Source organism: Heloderma suspectum, chromosome 7 (assembly GCF_057233095.1).
Source record: "Heloderma suspectum isolate Gila_16-S chromosome 7, 16-S_ref, whole genome shotgun sequence".
NCBI lineage: Eukaryota > Metazoa > Chordata > Lepidosauria > Squamata > Helodermatidae > Heloderma > Heloderma suspectum.
Window position 1 is genome coordinate 42,058,240 of NC_139464.1, and position 20,002 is coordinate 42,078,241.

General features: G+C 44.4%; 1 protein-coding gene across 2 annotated transcripts in view; it reads right to left on the bottom strand.

Moving 5' to 3' along the window:
* Window positions 1-751: 751 nt before the first annotated feature.
* The window catches only part of MFNG (MFNG O-fucosylpeptide 3-beta-N-acetylglucosaminyltransferase), a 38,929-nt gene continuing 19,678 nt past the window's right edge, over window positions 752-20,002 (bottom strand). The window contains exons 6-9 of one of the 2 annotated variants that reach the window (XM_084811744.1): window positions 3,443-3,608; window positions 2,010-2,095; window positions 1,468-1,544; window positions 752-1,123 (exon numbers count right to left, since the gene is read on the bottom strand). In XM_084811744.1, coding sequence (XP_084667870.1) covers window positions 1,511-1,544; window positions 2,010-2,095; window positions 3,443-3,608 — 286 coding nt within the window. In that variant the 3' untranslated portion in view covers window positions 752-1,123; window positions 1,468-1,510. The remainder of the gene's footprint in view (window positions 1,124-1,467; window positions 1,545-2,009; window positions 2,096-3,442; window positions 3,609-20,002) is intronic. The other variant, XM_084811745.1, reaches the window with a different exon arrangement.

Sequence of the window (20,002 nt, forward strand, 5' to 3'; positions counted from 1 at the left end):
CAATGGTGGTAAAGGGAAGGGCGCAATTAAGTAAGGGGAAGGGGTGTGGATGCACATGATGAGGGAAGGGGGGCATGTGATGAGGGAAGAGGTGGGCACAACATGGTAAAAAGGAGGGGGGCACAATGCAGCAGCAGCAGCACATATGCTCAGTAGCTAATAAGTAGCCAGTGCAATTGCTTCAACACCAGTGTAATATCTGACAGGAAGTGAGTCTGACTTATCTCCATTTCCTGTACATTTGGGCCATATGATCAGTTCAGGGACTGAGAACACCACCTCTGGGACTGGAAAGAAATTCTTTTCCTCCTCCTACCACTTCTTCTTCCAATCACACTGGAGATCAAGTGAGGAGCAGGAAGCAACAGTAGGGGGGGAAATGGGCCCATTCACATAGCATCCAACTCCCCAAGCATGCGAGACCTACAGCTGGAGAAGTAAATGCATGTGTCTCAGGCTTGCATATACACACACATGTAGACCATCACATGTGACCCAGAGCATCAGTGTGTACCCATCATTAAAAGGGAGGGATGGCATAGGCAAAGTGGATGCACCAAATCATACATGAAAGGGGAGATGTGCTTTCACATGGACATGGTGTGAACTGGCCCAAGGACAGCCACATTTATGGCCTCCCATCTCATTTGGCATAACTTGAAGAACAGCTCTCAGTCCGTCCTCTTGCCCCTAACTTTAACTTGTCATCTCCTCTCTTCCCTTGTCAATCATCAATAAACACAGTCCTCATTAGGTCTGCAGATAGCTACTGTGTTCTCCACGGAACAGGGATTGGGGAAAATTGTGGGCTTGCCCTGGTTTAGAGGGTTCTCCACCCAATCAACCTATGATGAGAGCTTCTTAGCAGTGAAGAACATAAGAACATAGGAAGAGCCCTGCTTGATCAGACCAAGGGTCCATCTAGTCCAGGATTCTGTTCACAAAGTGGCTGACAAGCTGTCGGCGGGACACCCACACACAAGACATGAGGGCAACAATATCTTCCTGCCCAGCAACAGTTCCCCAGCAACTGGTGCACATAGATATAGGCACTTGTCACTGGATGGTTGACTGTGGGCACCAGGAAGTGTCTGGATAAATGAGGCAATGAAGTGATCGGAACCTGGAAAAGAGAGAGAGAAGGCATGTAAAGACAGAATTCTTGCTGCAGAGGGGGAAAGGGTTGCGTAGGAGGAGCGCATGTTCCCCAATGCCCCATCCAACACCAGATGCTCTCACACTGCACTGCAGCGAAACGCCTAGAGACAGACGCTTCCAGCCCTTTAATCCTGTGTAGATTGAACAGGAGCCTCAGCCAAAGTACAATCTGCCCAGCCCCTTGGGTCTGAACAACCTTGAATGTTTGGCTTCAGTTCGAGCCACTGCAATAAAGGCTCAGCTTAAAGGATGATAAAAGATAGCAAACCATGAACAGCAGAAATGAAGCCAACATTGCTCCAGCCATACAGTTTTCCTGATTGCAGGCCTTCGTTCTTCCCCTGCATGATCTCTATCTGAAGCTCTGTTGATGACCCCAGTTGGCTCTGAGGATGGCGGAGAAATTCGATCAGTTCACATTTTAATGCAAGCTTACCCAATTTCACACTTTCAAATCAATATGCAAACCAAAACTCAGTTATCCTTCAAAATTTGCACTTCTCTAAATTTTGCAATAGAGTTCTCCAATCAAAAACTGTGCATATGAGGGGAAAGTGTACAAAAATGTATATATTTGTTCAAAAAATCCATTATACCTCTAATTAGGAATTACAAGACATGTGCACAAAGATGCATATGAATTGTCATGAGAATGTCTTCTTTTAAAAAATTTCAAATGTTCAGAATGAACCAAATTTAAGATTAGGAAAATGAAAAATGGAGAGAACCCAACATTTACAGATTTGTCCATCCCTTCTTGTCTGCATTCATGCTCCTTACCCTCATCCTTCAGCCCTCCTAGCATTGCCAACATTGCGGTGGGGAAACAAAACTGTTGTCTTATGACACACCTGGAAGGATCATCTTGCTGGGAGAAAGGACCAGCCAGCTTGATAGTATTGAGCTTCTTCTCAAAAATGCCATAGCTGAGAGTGACCTACAATTAAATAATAGCAAGAAAGAGTTGGCTGGGGAACATGTTTGCCCTTTTACTCCTTATATGCATCACAGGAAGAGAGACTGTTGCTTCTGAGCAGCATTTGTCTCATGCCAACCCCTCCCAAGATTTCACACCTGAGGACCACTCCACTAAACTTCCTACTTTGTCTCTCAAACTGATATATAGGACCAGATGATAATACCCAAGCTGTTTCAACCAGGTCTCCAACCCAAGTTCCCAGGTTCTTCACATCCTGTCTTCTTCCTTTGAGCAATTGCCGCAGAAGGGTGGGGTGAGACTAAGGACTGAGCTACACAACCAGCAGAATCATATGGGGCAGCTGATGCCAGGATGTACCATTTCAGACCGAAAGCAGGTGAAGGATCACATGTTTGAAACCCCACGCTCACACACACATTTTTAAAAACCAACACTCCTCCTCCCCAACACACACCCCACATAGAAAGCTAGCACGTCCAGGAGGCATGTTCTAACCTAGATTTCTTGTTAGCTGCTAAGTGTTTTGAGGGAGGTATTTTGATAGGGGAGAATTCAAGTATGCAATCTACCACCTGCATTCTCAAATGGTAGAGTCCAGCAAGATTTCCACCATGTGACTCTGCTGTGTGGTTTGCTCTGCCCTCAAGAGAGAGGTCGGCAATTTCTTGGCACCTGCACTTCTGTTCCAGGGAGGGGGAGGAAGAGGCACTTCTCCTGCTTTGACTGGCAGAAGTTTTTACTGGCTACTTAATTGCCTTTTCATCCTCTTGCCTATTATTGCCAAAAAGTGTCTGGGGATGCATTTGTCAGGGAAAGCCTCGTCTAAATAATGCATGATTGATTCAATCAGTGTCACAGTTACTGAGGAGAAGATGTGAATGACTGCCTTCCTGCCTGATCTTCTCTCTCTCCTTCTCCTGACCCTCCTTCTCCCTCCCTTCTCCAGACAACTCCAGCTGCATTTTGATAGTCCTGCAAAATTCAAAGACAATAGCAGGCTATCTGGTCACATATAATGGATGGGGAGATATCATGCCTCAGGCAGCAGCAAAAAGAGTAAGGCTGGCCTGAGCAATCTCAGCAGCAATGAATGAGTTCATCTGGGAAAAGGATTGCATTACCCCCAGGTACAAAATATAACACATCCCAATTGAACTGAGAAAATGCTATATCAGTGGGACAGATGTGCAACTTCAAGGGAAGATGATTGGATTCTGGACAACAAATAAGTAACACAGGTGCAATTTTATGTGCTACAAAAACTGTTCATTTGGAAAGTCCCAATTCACTCCAACATGGGCACAGCTATCCTCTGTCATCTTTTCTCTTCGTGCACCATCTCACCTGCTTGGTGAGCTGGGGATTCTGGATTTGCTGCAGGTTCTCCAGATGAGAGTGAAAGAGAGCACTAGGGACCAGGTGACCCGCTAACTTGCACTCAATGATGTAACCCACGGTGCAGTCATCTGGGAGATGGATGAGCTCTGAGGTGATCAGGAAGCTGCTGCCACTGGAAAAAGAACAGGCCCAGACACATTGAGCAAGGAATAGAAGAACAGTGTTTCCCCCACTGGCCTTGAAATTAGGGAGATTAAATTTTCAGGCAGGGGAGTAGAGCTAAAGGGTTTACTGTCCTGGCCTCCATAAATGTGGGCTCATGGTGTATGGCAACAAAGTAAAAAATGAAAAGAAAAATGTTTTCAGTCATGACCAGTTTTTAAAGATTGGCATTATGTTTTAATTATCATCACACAAAGTTTGGTAGATTGACACCCTCCTTGCTTTTTTGTTGTAATTTTGTACAATTCCAGCAGGCTATCTGGATTTGCAGATGTCATTCCATGGCATCATCATCACTCTTAGACGCTGATCCCCCCAAAAAATTACATTGCAGTTGAAGTGTACATTCATGCTTCAATGTCCCTTCAAATTTCCAGCCTATAACTAAATGATGTCTTTTCCCAACTAGAAAATGAAACCACCAACTGTGACTACTGATCACAGGAGTTGGAGGTTAGAGAATTCCAGGGGGTATACGGGATTCCCTGATGAAGTCTGCCTGGAGACTCAGGCAGCAGTGGGGCCACTGCTCAGTCAAAGAGCAAGCACACGCTTTGCGTGCAGCAGTTACCATGTTCCGCCCTTGGCCTCACCAGTTAAAAGGATCTTAAAAGTGTGGGCTGGCAAGACCTCTGCCTGAGACCTCGGAGGTGTTGTCTGGCTCAGAATATATGTTCAGTAAGGTTCTGACTGAGCAAATGTGTTGTTTAGGAATCATCTCCTGCTGCATTCTAGCCCTTCAGAAGCCTTGTTCAGACATCCAGAGCCTCACACGATGAGGGTGAGGGGACTAGCTAACCCTGCCCCTCCATCACATCTCTGCTGCATGGGTCCAATCTCCATGTTTTGGAGAGCAAAGGTCTGCAGTGGAGAGCCTGTGTGTAGGCTCCCCACACAATTTAGAACCCTGATGTACCATGTCGGGCCATGGGTCCTATTGAGTGCAGGGGCTGGCCCAGTTGAGGGAACTGCTGCCCCCAGGTTCTCAGGCATACACTCAACAACCAAGGGGTCAGCTCCAAAAGGCAAGATCAGGCACAGCAAGGATCCAGTTCCAGGATGGTACACAGGGAGGAGTCCAGAAGCAAGATCAGACAAAGCCAAGGTCAGATACCAGTTAGAGAAACCAAGGAGTGGATAGCACCATGGAGAGTTCAAGCATGCCTGAGCTGGAAGCCAGACAAACTCGGCTTGTTCTTGGCTCCAAGTGGCAGACTGAGCCTTAAATAGAACTTGGGCTCCTAGAGGCTGCTAGCTCCTCTCACTGCACGAGGCCTTCTCATTTAATGGGGCCAAGCTTGCTTTTGAAGCTTTTGGCTGGAATGAGATGGAGGCAACTGAGGTGTGGTGGCAGCTTCAGAACTGGAGTCCTTGGAATCTGAGGTGGCAATGTGACCTCCTCTGGGAGCAAGGGGGCTGGTCCAGGGGCTCTTCTGGGGCCAAGGGCCCTGAGGCAAGAGGGGCATTGATGGGTGCTTCCATGGCCACAGCCTCTTCTGGGTCTCAGAGGTCTATAGCAGAGGCTTCTCCTCCTGAGGAGTGGGAATCAGAACCCTGGGTCATGACACCTGATCATGCAGGGTTCCACATACAGGAGGCTCAGCTCACCTTTTCACCCTCCGACGCATGGAGGCCGGGAGCAGGCAACAGGGATGTGACTGAACTGGTTGGCCTAAGTAGAGCAGGGCTGGGCAACCTGAGGTCCTCAATCTAATTTTATGCAGCTCTTGGCCTAAAAAGCCCTCTGCAAGTGGTCAGTTCAGCCCTCTGGCAAGAGTGATCTGTTCCTTCCCTGACAGCCCACTCAGTGGGAAAGAAAAGGAAAAGAGGGAGGGAGAGAAAAGGAAGCAGACCAACCCACTTTTTGTTCTGGTCCCTGAGGGAATATAGACCTTGACAGAAAAAGGTTGCTCATCCTGAACAAGGTTCTCAGACTTCTGTTAATCTAAGGATTGTTAAGACCAGAAGCAACCCCTGAGATAATTTAATCAGACATTCTATGTAGTACTGCTCTCAGTTGAATGACCTCAATCTATTACTTGCTGTGGGGTAGTTGCATTAGTCTGATGCAGCAAAAATAATGAAGATTCTTGTCTTAATTATTACTACATCAAATCCATGACACTGCTTCAGGGTGGCCATGTGTCCTACTAACAGAGGACGATCCTCTGTGTGAAGGGCTGTCAGAAGACAGTCCTCTTTCTGAAGGTGTCATCTTCTACCTGAAGGGCTGTCCAGCCCAAGTCTGGTTTAAAGAGAAGGAAGCATATTAAGGAGAGCCAGCAGGGGCCTTGAAGTTGCCCAGCCACAGTGTGTACCTGGACAGCAGACTGAGCAAGGCACACAGGTCACTCGGTCACATTCTTTGCCGCTATGGCAAGAGGTATTGTATTTCTATTGAAATTATAGGAATGCTATCTACATTTGCATCTAGAAATATAAATTAGCATGTGCAAATTTCATGCAGATCTCCACCTGTTTTGTCCTCTTTGGGGGCAATGCATCTCTTCGAGGGAGATGTGTAAGTGGCCAACCTATACTACTTTTTGGCTATAGCTTCTTTATATCCATTCCCAATATGGTTCCATGTTGCAGCCCAGGAAATGTAGAGGGTGTCTCCACAACAATGGGAGGAGTGGTTTACCCGCATTTTTCAAGGAGTCGGTTTTGGTCCAGGCAGGGCTCCATGAGCGAGTGCATCACACCATTCTAAGTTGCTTCACAGAACATACTTTGGGGGGGGGGGTGGAGTGAATGTCATCTGACTGGCAGGGGCTGCTCAACCAATAAGAGAGATTTTCCCCCTCCAGGCTCTCCCTTCCCTTCTTCTTCTTAATTACAAGCCTCATTGAGCACAATGGGAGTTACTTCTGAGTAGACAGTAGTTGGTTTGTGCTGGGAAAGACATGCCGCCTTTCTAACCCGATGGTGTGCAGGATCACTGTAACAAAGGTGTGAATTAGTCACTTCTGATGTGCGCATTCAGGGGACAAGCCTCATTGACCAGAAGGGGAGTTACTTCTGAGTAGACAAACAGAAAAGGGGAAACAAAGGTGTGAATTAGTTACTTCCAAAGGCAATAAACCAAACAATGGAGAATTGCAGCTTGGTAAACTGCTTTACAGCCTTTAGGGAATTAGTGCTTTAAAATGTGCTATTTTGATTGAGGGGGGAACTCTCTAAATTCTGAAGTGCACTTTCAGGGGACAAGCCTCACTGAGCACAATAGGAGTTACTTCTGAGTAGACACTACTTAGTCTGTGCTAGGAAACACAGGGATAGGAAACACCCTTTGACTTGGGGCACAGTGAAAAGCACACCCCTGGGCAGAGCTAGCATACCCCAGGTAGATGCCGGGGCTGGAGCACACAACAACTATACCACAGAGAACCCAACTTAAGGAAAAGAATCAAACTTTAAGCAGTCTCAGGAAATGCGGTTTTTCCCTGATAAGCTCCGGGGTGGCTGCTGGATGGACATGATGTCATGTATCCCTAACGACCTCCAAATGCAGCCAGCTCAGAGTAAATCGCTGGTGGAGACACCCCCATAGATGTAACCATATCACCAGAAATCTGGCTTGTTACAGCAGGCTGACAATAGGACTGTGGGAGGAAAGAGTAGAAGAAGCCATGGCTACCTCTTCCCCCACTACTCTGAGGAATTTAAAACTACCTTGTTTTAAGGTAGTTTTACCCAAAGTCCTGCTTTGGCTCAGTCTTTCCTACTTTGGCTCAGTCTTCTCCCAAAAGAGGGTCTATGAGCCCCCTGGCAAAGGCAAAGTACAGGCTGAAGGGGCAGGATTGCAGCTTGAGATCGACAGGCATATGGTCAAGGAACACCTAATTACTTTGAATGAGTTCAAATCTCCAGGGCCAGATGAACTGCATCCTAGAGTAATAAAGGAACTGGCAGAAGAACTCTCAGAACCGCTGTCTATTCTCTTTGAGAAATCATGGAGGACGGGGGAAGTGCCAGATGACTGGAGGAGGGCTAATGTTGTCCCTGCCTTCAAAAAGTGTAAAAAAAAGGAACCTGGGAACTACAGACCAGTCAATCTGACATCAGTTCCTGGGAAAATTCTGGAGCAGATGATAAAGCAATCCATCTGGAAGCACCTTGACAACAATGCTGTGATTACTCAAAGCCAACATGGATTTGTCAAAAACAAGTCCTGCCAGATGAAACTGATCTCATTTTTTGATCAAGTAACCTCCCTTGTAGACCGTGGGAACGCTGTAGACATTAGATATACCTCGACTTCAGCAAAGCTTTTGACAAAGTGCCCCATGATCTCCTGATGAGCAAACTAGCTCAAAGTGGGCTAGATGAAACAACTATCAGGTGAATCCACAGTTGGCTACAGAACTGGACTCAAAGAGTCCTTATCAATGGGACCTTCTCAAACTGGGGAGAGGTAATGAGTGGGGTACCGCTGGGCTCAGTCCTGGGCCCAGTGCTCTTCAATGTTTTTATTAACGACTTGAAGGAGGAGGTGCAGGGAATGCTGATCAAATTTGCAGATGACACAAAATTGGGTGGGATAGCTAATACTTTGGAAGACAGAAACAGAATTCAAAGTGATCTTGATAGACTGGAGTGCTGGGCAGAAAACAACAGAATGACATTTAATAGGGATAAATGCCCAGTTCCGCACCTAGGAAAAAGAAACCAAATGCACAGTTACAAGATGCGGGATACGTGGCTCAACAACACAACAAGCGAGAAGGAATTGTTGTCGATCACAATGTCAAGGGCTACTTGGAGGCCTCTCTCAGTCTAATCCAGTAGCCAAGTCCAGACACAGACAAAGGGATTCTTTTCAAAGCTTTATTCCTCTTTTACAACTTAACAACTCTACTGTTAGCAACTAGATATGAGCAGCAGAGTACCTATGCCCTAAGTTGGAACAGTTGGTCCCCATTTGAAAGGGAATCACTGGCAGACCCTGAACTTAAGGGCTAGGGAGAGTCCCTCCCCTTTTCCCTTGGATCCTCTGGGCGCAGCCATTGTTTGCGCGCCAACTGGGTACTACGCCTCCTTTCTGCACCCTCCATTCGGCACCCCTCTCTGCGTCGGCATCACACGTCCACCAAGTCTGCTTCCCATGCTCTGTCACTCCCAGGACTGCTATCTAAGCTAGGAATGCTGGTGGGAGGAATCTCTGTCAGTTGTTGGCCCTGGGAAGAATGAGCGTGCTCCTCTCCCAGGAGTGACTCCTCTTCCTCAGAATTAGAACTACTCTGGGATTCTATGGGCTCAGTGTCCACCCTGACACACAAGCTGAATATGAGCCAACAATGTGATGTGGCTGCAAAAGAGGCAAATGCTATTTTGGGCTGCATTAATAGAAGCATAGCTTCTAAATCCCAGGAAGTACTAGTTCTCCTCTACTCAGCACTGGTTAGGCCTCATCTGGAGTACTCTGTCCAGTTCTGAGCACCACACTTTAAGAAGGATGCAGGCAAACTGGAGAGGGTTCAGAGGAGGGCAACAAAGATGATCAGGGGACTGGAAACAAAGCCCTATGAAGAGAGACTGAAAGAACTGGGCATGTTTAGCCTTGAGAAGAGAAGACTGAGGGGAGATACGATAGCGCTCTTCAAGTACTTGAAAGGTTGTCACAGAGAGGAAGGCCAGCATCTCTTCTCGATCATCCCAGAGTGCAGGACACGAAATAATGGGTTCAAGTTACAGGAAGCCAGATTCCGGCTGAACATCAGGAAAAAGGTCCTGACTGTTAGAGCAATATGACAGTGGAACCAATTACCTAGGGAGGTGGTGGGCTCTCCCACACTGGAGGCATTGAAGACGAGGCTGGACAGCCATCTGTCAGGGATGCTCTGACCTGGATTCCTGCATTGAGCAGGGGGTTGGACTCGATGGCCTTGTAGGCCCCTTCCAACCCTACTATTCTATGATTCTATGATTCTGTACCAGACAAATACTCACGTAGTATATAGTAATTTTGTAGCCATCTTGAATGCACCTGGTTCCCTAGACTCAACTATCTTTTGCTCCCTGGAATGTTTACAGAAAGATTTTACCCTGTTCCCTTTGAACTCTTGTTTGCCTATACATTAGACATCTGAATCAATACTCCCTAAAAAGGAGATAAACGTGCTAATATGTTCCTCAAGAGGCAGCTTCCTCTTCCTAGCCCACTTCCTGTGTAATATGAAAATTAATGACTTCATTATTCAGTTTAGACTTCAAAAAAGAAAAGTGAAACTGCAGATTTTTTTATTTCTGCAAGAAACCCATATTGAAAAGGGGGAAAGAACAGTAACTCAGAACACAATCCTATGCATGTTTAGACTGGAAAAAGTCCTACAATTCCCAGCATTCCCCAGTAGTACTCCTGGCTGGGGAATGCTGGGAATTGTAGGACTTTTTTCTGTCTAAACATGCATAGGATTGCACCGTACATGTCATTTTAAAAGATGTAGGTAGCCCATTAGAAGAAAATCTAATGTTAGTCCATTATGGAAAAAGCCAACTGTCACAATAGGGTAATAACCTTTATTAGGACTAACTAAAATATTGCTATGAACTTGAGCACACTCCGGGAGAGAGCGGAGGACAGGAAGGCCTGGCGTGCTATGGTCCATGGGGTCACGAAGAGTTGGACACGACTGAATGACTGAACAACAACAAAAATATTGCAAAAATAGTAAGCAAGCTTTTGAGTTCTCCAGTATTCTTCAGGCTGGATGTTAAGCAAAACAGGTGGGGGCAGTAGAGAGAAAAGTTTGGCATGATGTTTGGAGCCCAAGGGGTTCATCACACCTAAAAGCTTTTATCGTGCTTTTATTGGAAGTTTGCAGGCTCTTTAGTAATGACACCATTACCCTCCAGGGTGTCTCCTGCCATTTCCCCCAGCCTATCTCATGTTTTCCCCAAACGCAAAAAATGTGGTATTTTTCCCAGCCCACAGAACAAGAGCGCCATGACCTCCCCATCAAATGCTCCAATAGCGGGAGAAACCGCTCTGTCTGCCTGCTGTGGGTGTTTGTTTTCAGTTGCTGGGGGTGCACAAAGTCAGGATGGTGGAGGCATTGAGGATGGGAGTGGGGCATGCAGGAGCAGATTTGACAGGCGTGAGGGCAAGAATTGCCCACCAATTGCAACTCCTGCCTCCTCTCAAGTCTTGCTAAGGAAGGACTTTCCTCAATTCCCAGGTGTCTGCCATGTAAATGCTTGAGGACATTTCTCAGTTGGAGGGAGAAGAGGGTAAAATGCCTCCCTGCAATGAAGGGAGACACATCTGATCCCCTACCCCACCAAGCTCAGCAGCAACGTCCTCTGTTGTTTCAGAGCACCCTATTAAGTTCAATAGGGCTTACTCCCAAGTAAGTGTGCCGAGGGTTGCAGACTTACAGGGTGATCTTATGTCTACTCAGAAGTAAGTCCCATTAAGTTCAATGGGGTCTACTCCCACGTAAGTGTGCCAATGGTTGCAGACTTATAGCACAATTTTACATTTTATGTCTACTCAGAAGCAAGTCAGAGGTTTCCTGGGGGCTGCAAGAAAAGTGTACAGCAGAAGTTAAGCTATGAGAACATGAACACCCCCACCACCACTCCTTGGCACTCATACCAGGGAGGGAGGAAGGCACTCCCTCAGTTCAAACCATGTGTCTGCTGCGTAAAGGAGCCCTTCCTAATCCCACAAAGAAACTGAAAGCAGGAAGTTCCGGAAAGAATGTGGATTTTTGCGGGGGTTCTGCTTAATGTAGAGACACCCCAAACGTCTGCCATTTCTAGCAGTCTTAAAGCATAATCCTATTCATGCCTACTCAGGGAAGCTCCATTGAGTTCAGTGGGACTTACTCTCACGAAAGTGAGCATTGGATTGTCACCATACAGTATAATCCTATGCACGTTTACCTAGGAGTAAGTCCCACTTCTGAGCAAATATGCATAATTTTGCACTCTTAAGATGAGATGCAAGAAGGGATATCACTTTAGGATGCCAGCGTTAATTAGGTTTCCTGCTAGATGCAAAACAGTTTTCAGGTTGCACTGAGGGCTGCTGTGACAGGAAAACAATAATGGCTGTTCCCCCATATTTTGAACATATACAATCTAGCAGTTGCTCAGATCTCTCTCCAGCGCCGATCAGAACACATTGGTGTATTAATGTTAGGAGCAGCTTTTGTGCCCAGATTAATAAAAGGGAGGACTGCAACAATTATTAAAAATGATACTTATCAAATGGGGGGGTGTTCAAGATACTGTTATAGATGCGAATAAACTCTTTGGAAAAGGCACATACATAGATAAAAACATCACCTTAGGATGTATTTATGTCCCTAATCATGGGCACACACAAAAATCCTTCTTGTTGTGTTTCAATGTAATTTTGTTGAGGTTGAGATGACTTTACTAGAGGATTTCAATGGTATAATACAGCCTAGTTTGGATAAATCGAAATGTGGCCTCTCTCTGGCTGTTGTGTTTCCGAAAGTATTTTTGAAGAATGTCAAGCTTTTTTAGCTTATTGATTTGTGGAGATATTATTATCCATTGACTGTAGACTGCATCTTTTATTCCTCTCTGCATGACTCATATTCACATATTGACTACCTTTTTTCCCCTTTACACCAGGTATTTTAGCAGAAATAGTAGATGTTAAGATAGTGAGTTGGTCCACACAATCGCAGGGTGGTTAATATACCATGGTGGCTTATTAATCATCCTGCGTGTGCCAGTCATGTGCCAGCCAATTCAAATAACTACCCTCACCGAGCACGGCTTGTCGTGACATCCAAAGCAGGCGAGGGTGGGTGGTTGGGGTGGTTAACAAACCACCCCAGAACCCCACAATATCCCATCAATTCTGCATAGTTTGTTAACACCTCAACCTCGCCAGGCCCAGATGTCACAACAAGCCACACCCAGTGAGGGTATTTATGTAAATTGGGCAGTACGCAAAGTGTAAACGCTACCGTGGTTTAATAACCACCCTGCAACCCTGCAAATCAGGTCAGTGCCTCAGGCAGATCTTCTGCCGGTAGCAATATAATGGAATGCTGGGGGTACCACTCAGTTTCAGCCTTGGAGATTGATAATGGAACATAGGAAGCTGCCTTATACTGAGTCAGGCCATTAGTTCATCTAGCCCAGTATTGTCAGCACTGACTGGCAGCAGCTCTCCAGGGTTTCAGGCAGGGTTCTTTCCTGGCCCTACCAAGAGATGCTGGGGATTGAACCTGAGACCTTCTGCATGCAAAGCAGATGCTCTACCACTGAACTATGGCCCTCTCCCCCAATGCAAACCTATGTATGTCTATTCATAAGTCAGTCCCACTGAATGCAATGGGACTTACTCCCTGGTAAGTGTGTATGGCATTCCTGACTATGCTGACTGAGGCTGATATGAGTTGAAGTCCAACACATCTGGAAGCAACTCCTTGGGGAAGGCTGGTGTATAGAATCACCACCAAAATACCCTATTGCTCTATTGTTAAGAATATTAGCAAAGACAAAATGCAATGGTATTTTAGAGTTAACTACATACAATGGATGAATCAAATTATTATCTGGGATGCAGAGAAGGCAATGTTGATAAGAACATTTATTAAACTTTCATCTTATTTAAGTGAAAAAAGAAATCAGGAAGCAGAGGTGTTTGTGTTTTTTGTTCATTTTTGAGAGAGAGAGAGAGAGAGAGAGAGAGAGAGAAATAAGGGATTTAGAAAAATTGCACAAGTTTATAAGAGGTATACAAGACATTTCCCTCTTAACATAACCTTAACAACATAACATAACCTTACCATTGGAAAAGTTTGAAACAAAAGACCTTATGGGCCATTCTCCTCCACACGACTATAATCACATGGCAGGTTGAGTGGGGTGGCAGGTTGAGTGGGGGCATGCCTACTGGCTCACCCCAGGCATTGTTCCCACACACCCCATCTGTGCACTTGGGGGGAACATCTATAAAGAAGAACCTGCTGTGTGCACTTATGCTTATCCTGTGATTTGAAACCCTTGATCATGCAGGTTTCCACATCATGGGGAAAAGGGCTAAAGAGGTTTGAGAAGGGGAACAAAGCTGATAAAATCTTAGCAAACAGAGCAGCAAAAAGGAGAGCGGGGAGAGATTGACCTCATTATTTAAAAATGGAGAGGTTGACTATTGAACATACATAAAGAGCCTGTCGATTTTATAATCATCTGTACAAACTGTATTATTTTTGAGGTAAAATAGTATATTCCTAAAAGTACAAGTGGAGTACATTGGAGAACCAGGAGCACTATTTACCAGAGAAGAAGTGAGAAAAGCTGGTATTGAGCTAAAAATAATAATAAATGCCCTGGATGGAATGGACTCCCTGGAGGGTCCTAAAAAACTTTTTTGATTGTTTCACTAATCCTTTTGGACAGCTAAAATGAATCATGTTATGATTAAGGGGAAATATCATTCTTGGGAAGAAACAATCCCAAATACTTTATGGAATGGACTCATACATGGTCTTCAAGACTGCTGGGATGAACAGTTTGACAAAGTCCAGTAGAGAAGTGGCACATGTGCTTTATCAAATTTGCAGCATAATTCTATATGTATTTACTCTGCAGAAAGAGCCATTGTGTTCAGGAAGGCTTATGCCCTAGCACCGAGGTGTTGAACCTCAGGCCTGTGGGCCAAATCCTGCTCTTCAGGGTTCCCTAGAGGACCACGTCCATTTCCCCTGGCTCCACCCGCTTTCCCCTGTCTACTACATTTGGTGGTTTCCTGGCTTTTGTGCTACTTTTTCCCCCATTCGAAAAGGCTGAAATGCCTCTCCTAAAGCTTAGTTACTGGCAGGAAGAGCTTTAAGCTAAAGCATGCTGGTATTTTGGGCCCTGTCCTTTTTCCCTTTGGCCCCAACCACCACTTGAATGTGGCCCCCAAGGGCTCTTCTGAAATTGAATTCAGCCCTTAGGTGGAAAGAGGTTCAATGCCCATGCCTTAGTCAATATCAATACCATTTATTCTGTACTGAAATTCTTTTGATAAAGATTGGCAAGATATTGATTTTGAAGGTTTGTTTTGTTAAATGAAGAAACACTATTTTTAAAAAAAATAGTTCCAAAGGGGTAGCGGTGGGGGGCAACCACTTAGTAATGCCTTGGTCTTATCACTCATTTTTTAACATTAAGATCTGAATAACAGTGTTGTCTGCAAGATTGAGGTTGCAATCCTAATCACACTTCCCAGGGTGTCAGCTCCACTGAAAACCACTTCCAAGTAAATATGAACTAAATACATTAATAGGTAGTTTCATTAATATGGACCAAACAAGATTCATAGCAAATAGAAAACATTGCTACTATAAGCAATTAGTAAACATTATACATTAAAAACTCTTTTTTTTTGCCTCTTTTTGGATGCAGAAAAGGTGAATGAGTACTTGGAGTGGTCATCTTTGTTGATAGGTATTGGGAAATGTAGACTGCCCTCTATGTACATTTAACTAGGAGTAAGTCCGACTGAACTCAGTGCAACTTACTTCTCAGGTAGACATTCACAGGACTGCACTGTCAATCTAGCAGGAAAATGTGGTAGTTATGTTTATGCAATAAACTGCACTGTAAGATCTGAGTAAAAAGATCCCTCTCAGAAGCACTTCTTTAACAAAGACGAACTAGGCAGGGGTGGCCTAGTCTGTTCTTCACAACAGCCTTCAAGTCAACATTGGCTAAAGCAAACTTTGAGAATTAAAGGTATTTTATTTAAGGATCAAATAGATAAAATAAATCTCTACCCTGATCTATTACTTCATATTTTCAGTGAAGGGTCTTGTTATGAGACCAATTCTTAAAAACACACACACACACACACACACTAAAATTCTGGCACTAAATTTGGAAAGACAAATGATGAAGTTTTCTACTTACTGAAATTCCTTGCGAAGCTTATTTATTTATTTAGAATTCTTATACCCTACCCTTCCTCCAAGAGGAGCACAGAGTGGATTCCAATATTAATAAGTACCAATTAAATAACCATAAAATCATACTATCACACTAAGACAATTAAAACACAACAAAAACAATCTATCTTAAAAACACCAAAACCAACAAGTCAGGCACCAAATGCTCATGTAAAGAAAAAGGCCTTTAAGGGCACAACCCTATGCATGTTTAGACCAAAAAAAGACAGCAGGACTGGCTGGAGAATGCTGGGAGTTGTAGGCCTTTTTTCAATCTAAACATGCATAGGACTGTGCTCTTACATTTTAAAATGGTCATAGTGGGGGTTAATCACAGGTCTCCTGGGAGGGCCACCATTGAGGAAGCCCTCTCTCAACTCCTCACTCCCCTCACCTTGTTTAGGGGGGGCGGGTCACAAGTAGATTATCTTCTGCAGATTGGACAGCCCTAGTTGGCTGCCATTAAATCTCTAGAAATACATACTTCTGATTCTCTGAGTAGGATGTTTGAGGATAATTATGTTAAAGTTATTAAGGAAATTCAGAACAAGATTCTGTTCTGGACTAATTTAACAGTTTGGAAGAATCTGTACAGAAAAGATAGTTGTTCCGCCAAATATATATTTTTTCTTATTTATGGTTCTTCCTATCTATACTGATCATTGTAAACTGACAACCTGGCAACAATATATTACCGAGTTCATTTGGGCTAGGAGGGGAAAAAAGGCAAGCAGAACTGGCATCTTTACAAAATACAGTCAAGAGCAGGCGATTAACTGTACAAAATTGTGTACTTTACTACCTTTCATCACACTTAGCAGCAGCAAGGGAATGCTGGTTACTGATAAAAGCACAGAACTGGGACACTAGGTTGTAAAAAAAAAAACTCCTTTCCTCTGAATTATTTATTATGGTACCATAAGATAGAGTTGACCTTAAAGAAAGTAGGCAATCCTTTAGTATTAGCCATCTAGAAGTCATGGAGGATTTATAATCCTAAACACAGCCCAAAAATCTCACCTTTAGTGTCTGCTCAATATTTATAAGGAGACACCTTAAGACTGATAGGAACTTAAAATTACTGGAGTGCTGTAATTTAATTATGTGGGAAAATGTTATGGGTAATGGATATGCACTGTCGTTGAAAGATAAGGAAAGCCCTCGTGGGTGGGGGGATGTCCAATATTTTCAGATATGATAGTTGTTAAATACACAGCAGTTTGGAGGGATAAGGATAAGCCATCAAACCAGCTGACTGTGGGAAGATGAGAACACTGTGGCGAGAGAAACTCTGACTCCCTGAAAGGGACACTGTTATCTGCTCTGCTCCTGGATTGGTCTAGAGCAGCTTTCTCCAACCTGGCGCCCTGCAGATGTCTTGGACTTCAACTCACATCAGCCCCAGCCAGCATGGCCAATGGTCAGGAATGCTGGGAGTGGTCATCCATAACATCTGGAGAACACCAAGTTGGGAAAGGCTGGTTTGGTGGACGAGTGCTTCCTGGGAGGATTCACTCTTAAGCCTGCTGCTGGTGTCGGCGTTGCATGCCAGCTGGCGATAGCAGAGGGCCAGCCCTAACATGAGGTACAGTGAAGTAGCTGCCTCAGATGTTGGATGGGGGTGGGGTGGGGGGTGAGGTGTTGGAGGACAGAGTTGTGTGTGCCATGGACCCTCTAACAGATGAAGGATAAAAACAGGTACTTATTGTAAAGAAACCAACAGATGCACGCAAATGATTGCCAAATGTGTTCCGAGTCGGCGGCAGCCTTCTTCATTGGCACATTTAAGGATGAGGCAGTTGATGGGTATCTGGATTAGACTGTGCATGTTGTTTTCTTTACAATAAGTAGCCTTTTTTGTCTTTTACCTTTTATAGACTGCAATCATCAACTTGGAAATTTATTTTGTTTTATTTATTACATTTCTATACCCGCCTCCTGCAATAGCCAAGTCTCTCTTTATTGCAATGTTTTGACGTTATATATTGGTGTATTATGTTGTGAATTTTACATACATATTTTATTGTATTAATTTGTGCATAAATTTTTCCTTCTTATTTTAGCAACATTTCTAGTTTTCAACCATTTTATACTGGAGTTTGAGTTTGAGTAGTCAGGGTACTATCCCTCTTTGTTTGCCGCACAACCTCCTAGCCTGCCGCTTTCGGGTGTGCTGAAGGACACCGTTCCACAACTAGTGTGGAAGCACGATCACCTGCCATTCCAAATGAGACAATGTACCCTCAAGCTTACTCTCGGTGAACATACAAGAAAATGTCTATCAAATTTTATATCTGTGGTACCTGACACCTTTTAAGCTACTGTTCCGTTTTTTAATTGATTCAGCTAATTGCTAGAGGTCTGGCTCCTTCCTGGCTGACGTTATTCACACTCGGTGGCATTGCCCCCAAATACAAATATACCGGCAGGCAAGCAATAATCTAGTTTATTAAAGATATTGCAGACTACCAGTTGTTACCACTGGATCCACAAATGATTCCGTTTTGCAACTTACGTGGAGAGGTTGAGACATGGCATCTCAAATTTGTTATTAACCTTCTATGTGCAACCAGAATTAATTTGGCAGCTAACTGGAAAAAGGTGACAGAACCCAAGATTAACGGCTATGTGGAAAAGATTTGGCAAATAGCCAAAATGACTAAACTGACAGATTATATAAGGGTTTGGGAAGGATGCCAGTTAGATAATAAGTCTGTAGAACACTGGGCATTGTTTATTCATTACTGGAATGAACATTTTAATGATAATGTTCAACCATATGTTTTGTTTTTGTAATTGTAGAAATAACTTCTTTATTGTCAAAGTAACTTTTACAATTTGTCTTTGGTCTATCTCAGGCCTGGGGAACCTGTGGCCCTCCAGATATTGTTGGACTTCACTTCCCATCAGCCTCAGCCAGCAGGGCCAGCCCTCCTGTGAGGCAGGGTAAAGCCCCCACCTTAGGCTGCAGAGCAGGAAAAGTGGTGAGTTGTGTCACTCCCCACCCCCACCCCAGCAGGTGCTCAGAAAGCCCCGTTAGCCGCTCTCCCAACATGGCATTTGCCACAGCAAGAATGCGGCCAATGGGACTCCCCGGAGCAGCCGCCTGGCCTCTGTTTTGCTCTGAGGAATGAAACAAAAGATGGGCAGCTGCTCTCAGCAACCCACCTTCTGGCTCACGCTGAGAATCCTCTCAGCGAGAGCCAGAAGACAGGCGGGGTGGGTGAGTGGGCTCTTGTGAGAGCCAAGCCAACTTCTTCTGCCTGCACAGCTCTCCTGAGAGCCGACATGGCATTGGTGGTAAAGGGGAGGGTGCAATGAAGGAAGGGAAAGGGGTGGGGATGCACATGGGAAAGGGAAGGGGGGCATTTGATGAGGGAAGGGGTGGGGGCAAGATGTGGTAAAGAAGAGGGGGTGAGGGCACAATGCAGTGGCAGCACGCATGCTCTCACGCCTCAGGCGGGAGGAGAGCTTGCTCCAGAACTGACAGTCAGTTTGGCCAATGGTAAGAGAAGATGGGAATAGTAGTTCATCAATATCTGGAGGGCCACAAGTTCTCCAACCTGGGTATATTCTCTTTGGTATATTCCTTATGCTCATCTCATGTATATTTTTGAATATTTTGCTTCGTCTTATGTTATTTGAAGCAATATACAAAACATTTGATGAAAACAGATAATATTTCAAAGATATTGACCAAAGACACTTTGACTGTAATCCTATGCCCACTTACCTGGGAGTAAGATCCAATGAGCTCAATGGGACTTACCTTTGAGTAGACCTATACAGGAATGCATTTTAAGAGAAACAAAAATTACCAATAATTTTGCACCTGGTGAACCTCAGGTTGGTAGACCTCAGGGTTCTAGTCTCAAAGCAGGTCCCACAAGCCAAAAATCTGTCAACCCCCAAGCCACATTAAAGGACTTGATCCCTAGATAAAGACACAAGGTTTTGTAAGAGAGGTTGCCATCACCTAGGCTACTCAACTTTATGCATGCATGCCCATTTGACATTGAGAAATGCTTCCCCTGCTTTCAAAGCTTTCCTTCCTTCCTTCCTAACTTCCGCTGAAGAGTTATAAGATCTTTCCAAGTGCTACACACACTTACCTAGGAGCAAGTTCTATTGAACTCAGTGGGACTTAGGTCTGAGTAGACATGTATAGAATTGTATTGTAAGATACCCAGCTCAGTCTCTGGAATATAACAGAGTACCTTGGCAGAGAGAGGTAGCTCTAATCCAGCATTACTGAGAGTACTGGATTAGCAACAGAAGGAAAGGTTAGCTTATGTATTTATTTATTTATTTAAACATTTTATTTATTGGCTTGCACTAAATGACCACCCAGTGTGACTGATAATCAAATAAGCATCAAATAATTCAAATAATAAAACAAAATATGAATAAAAATAGAAGACAG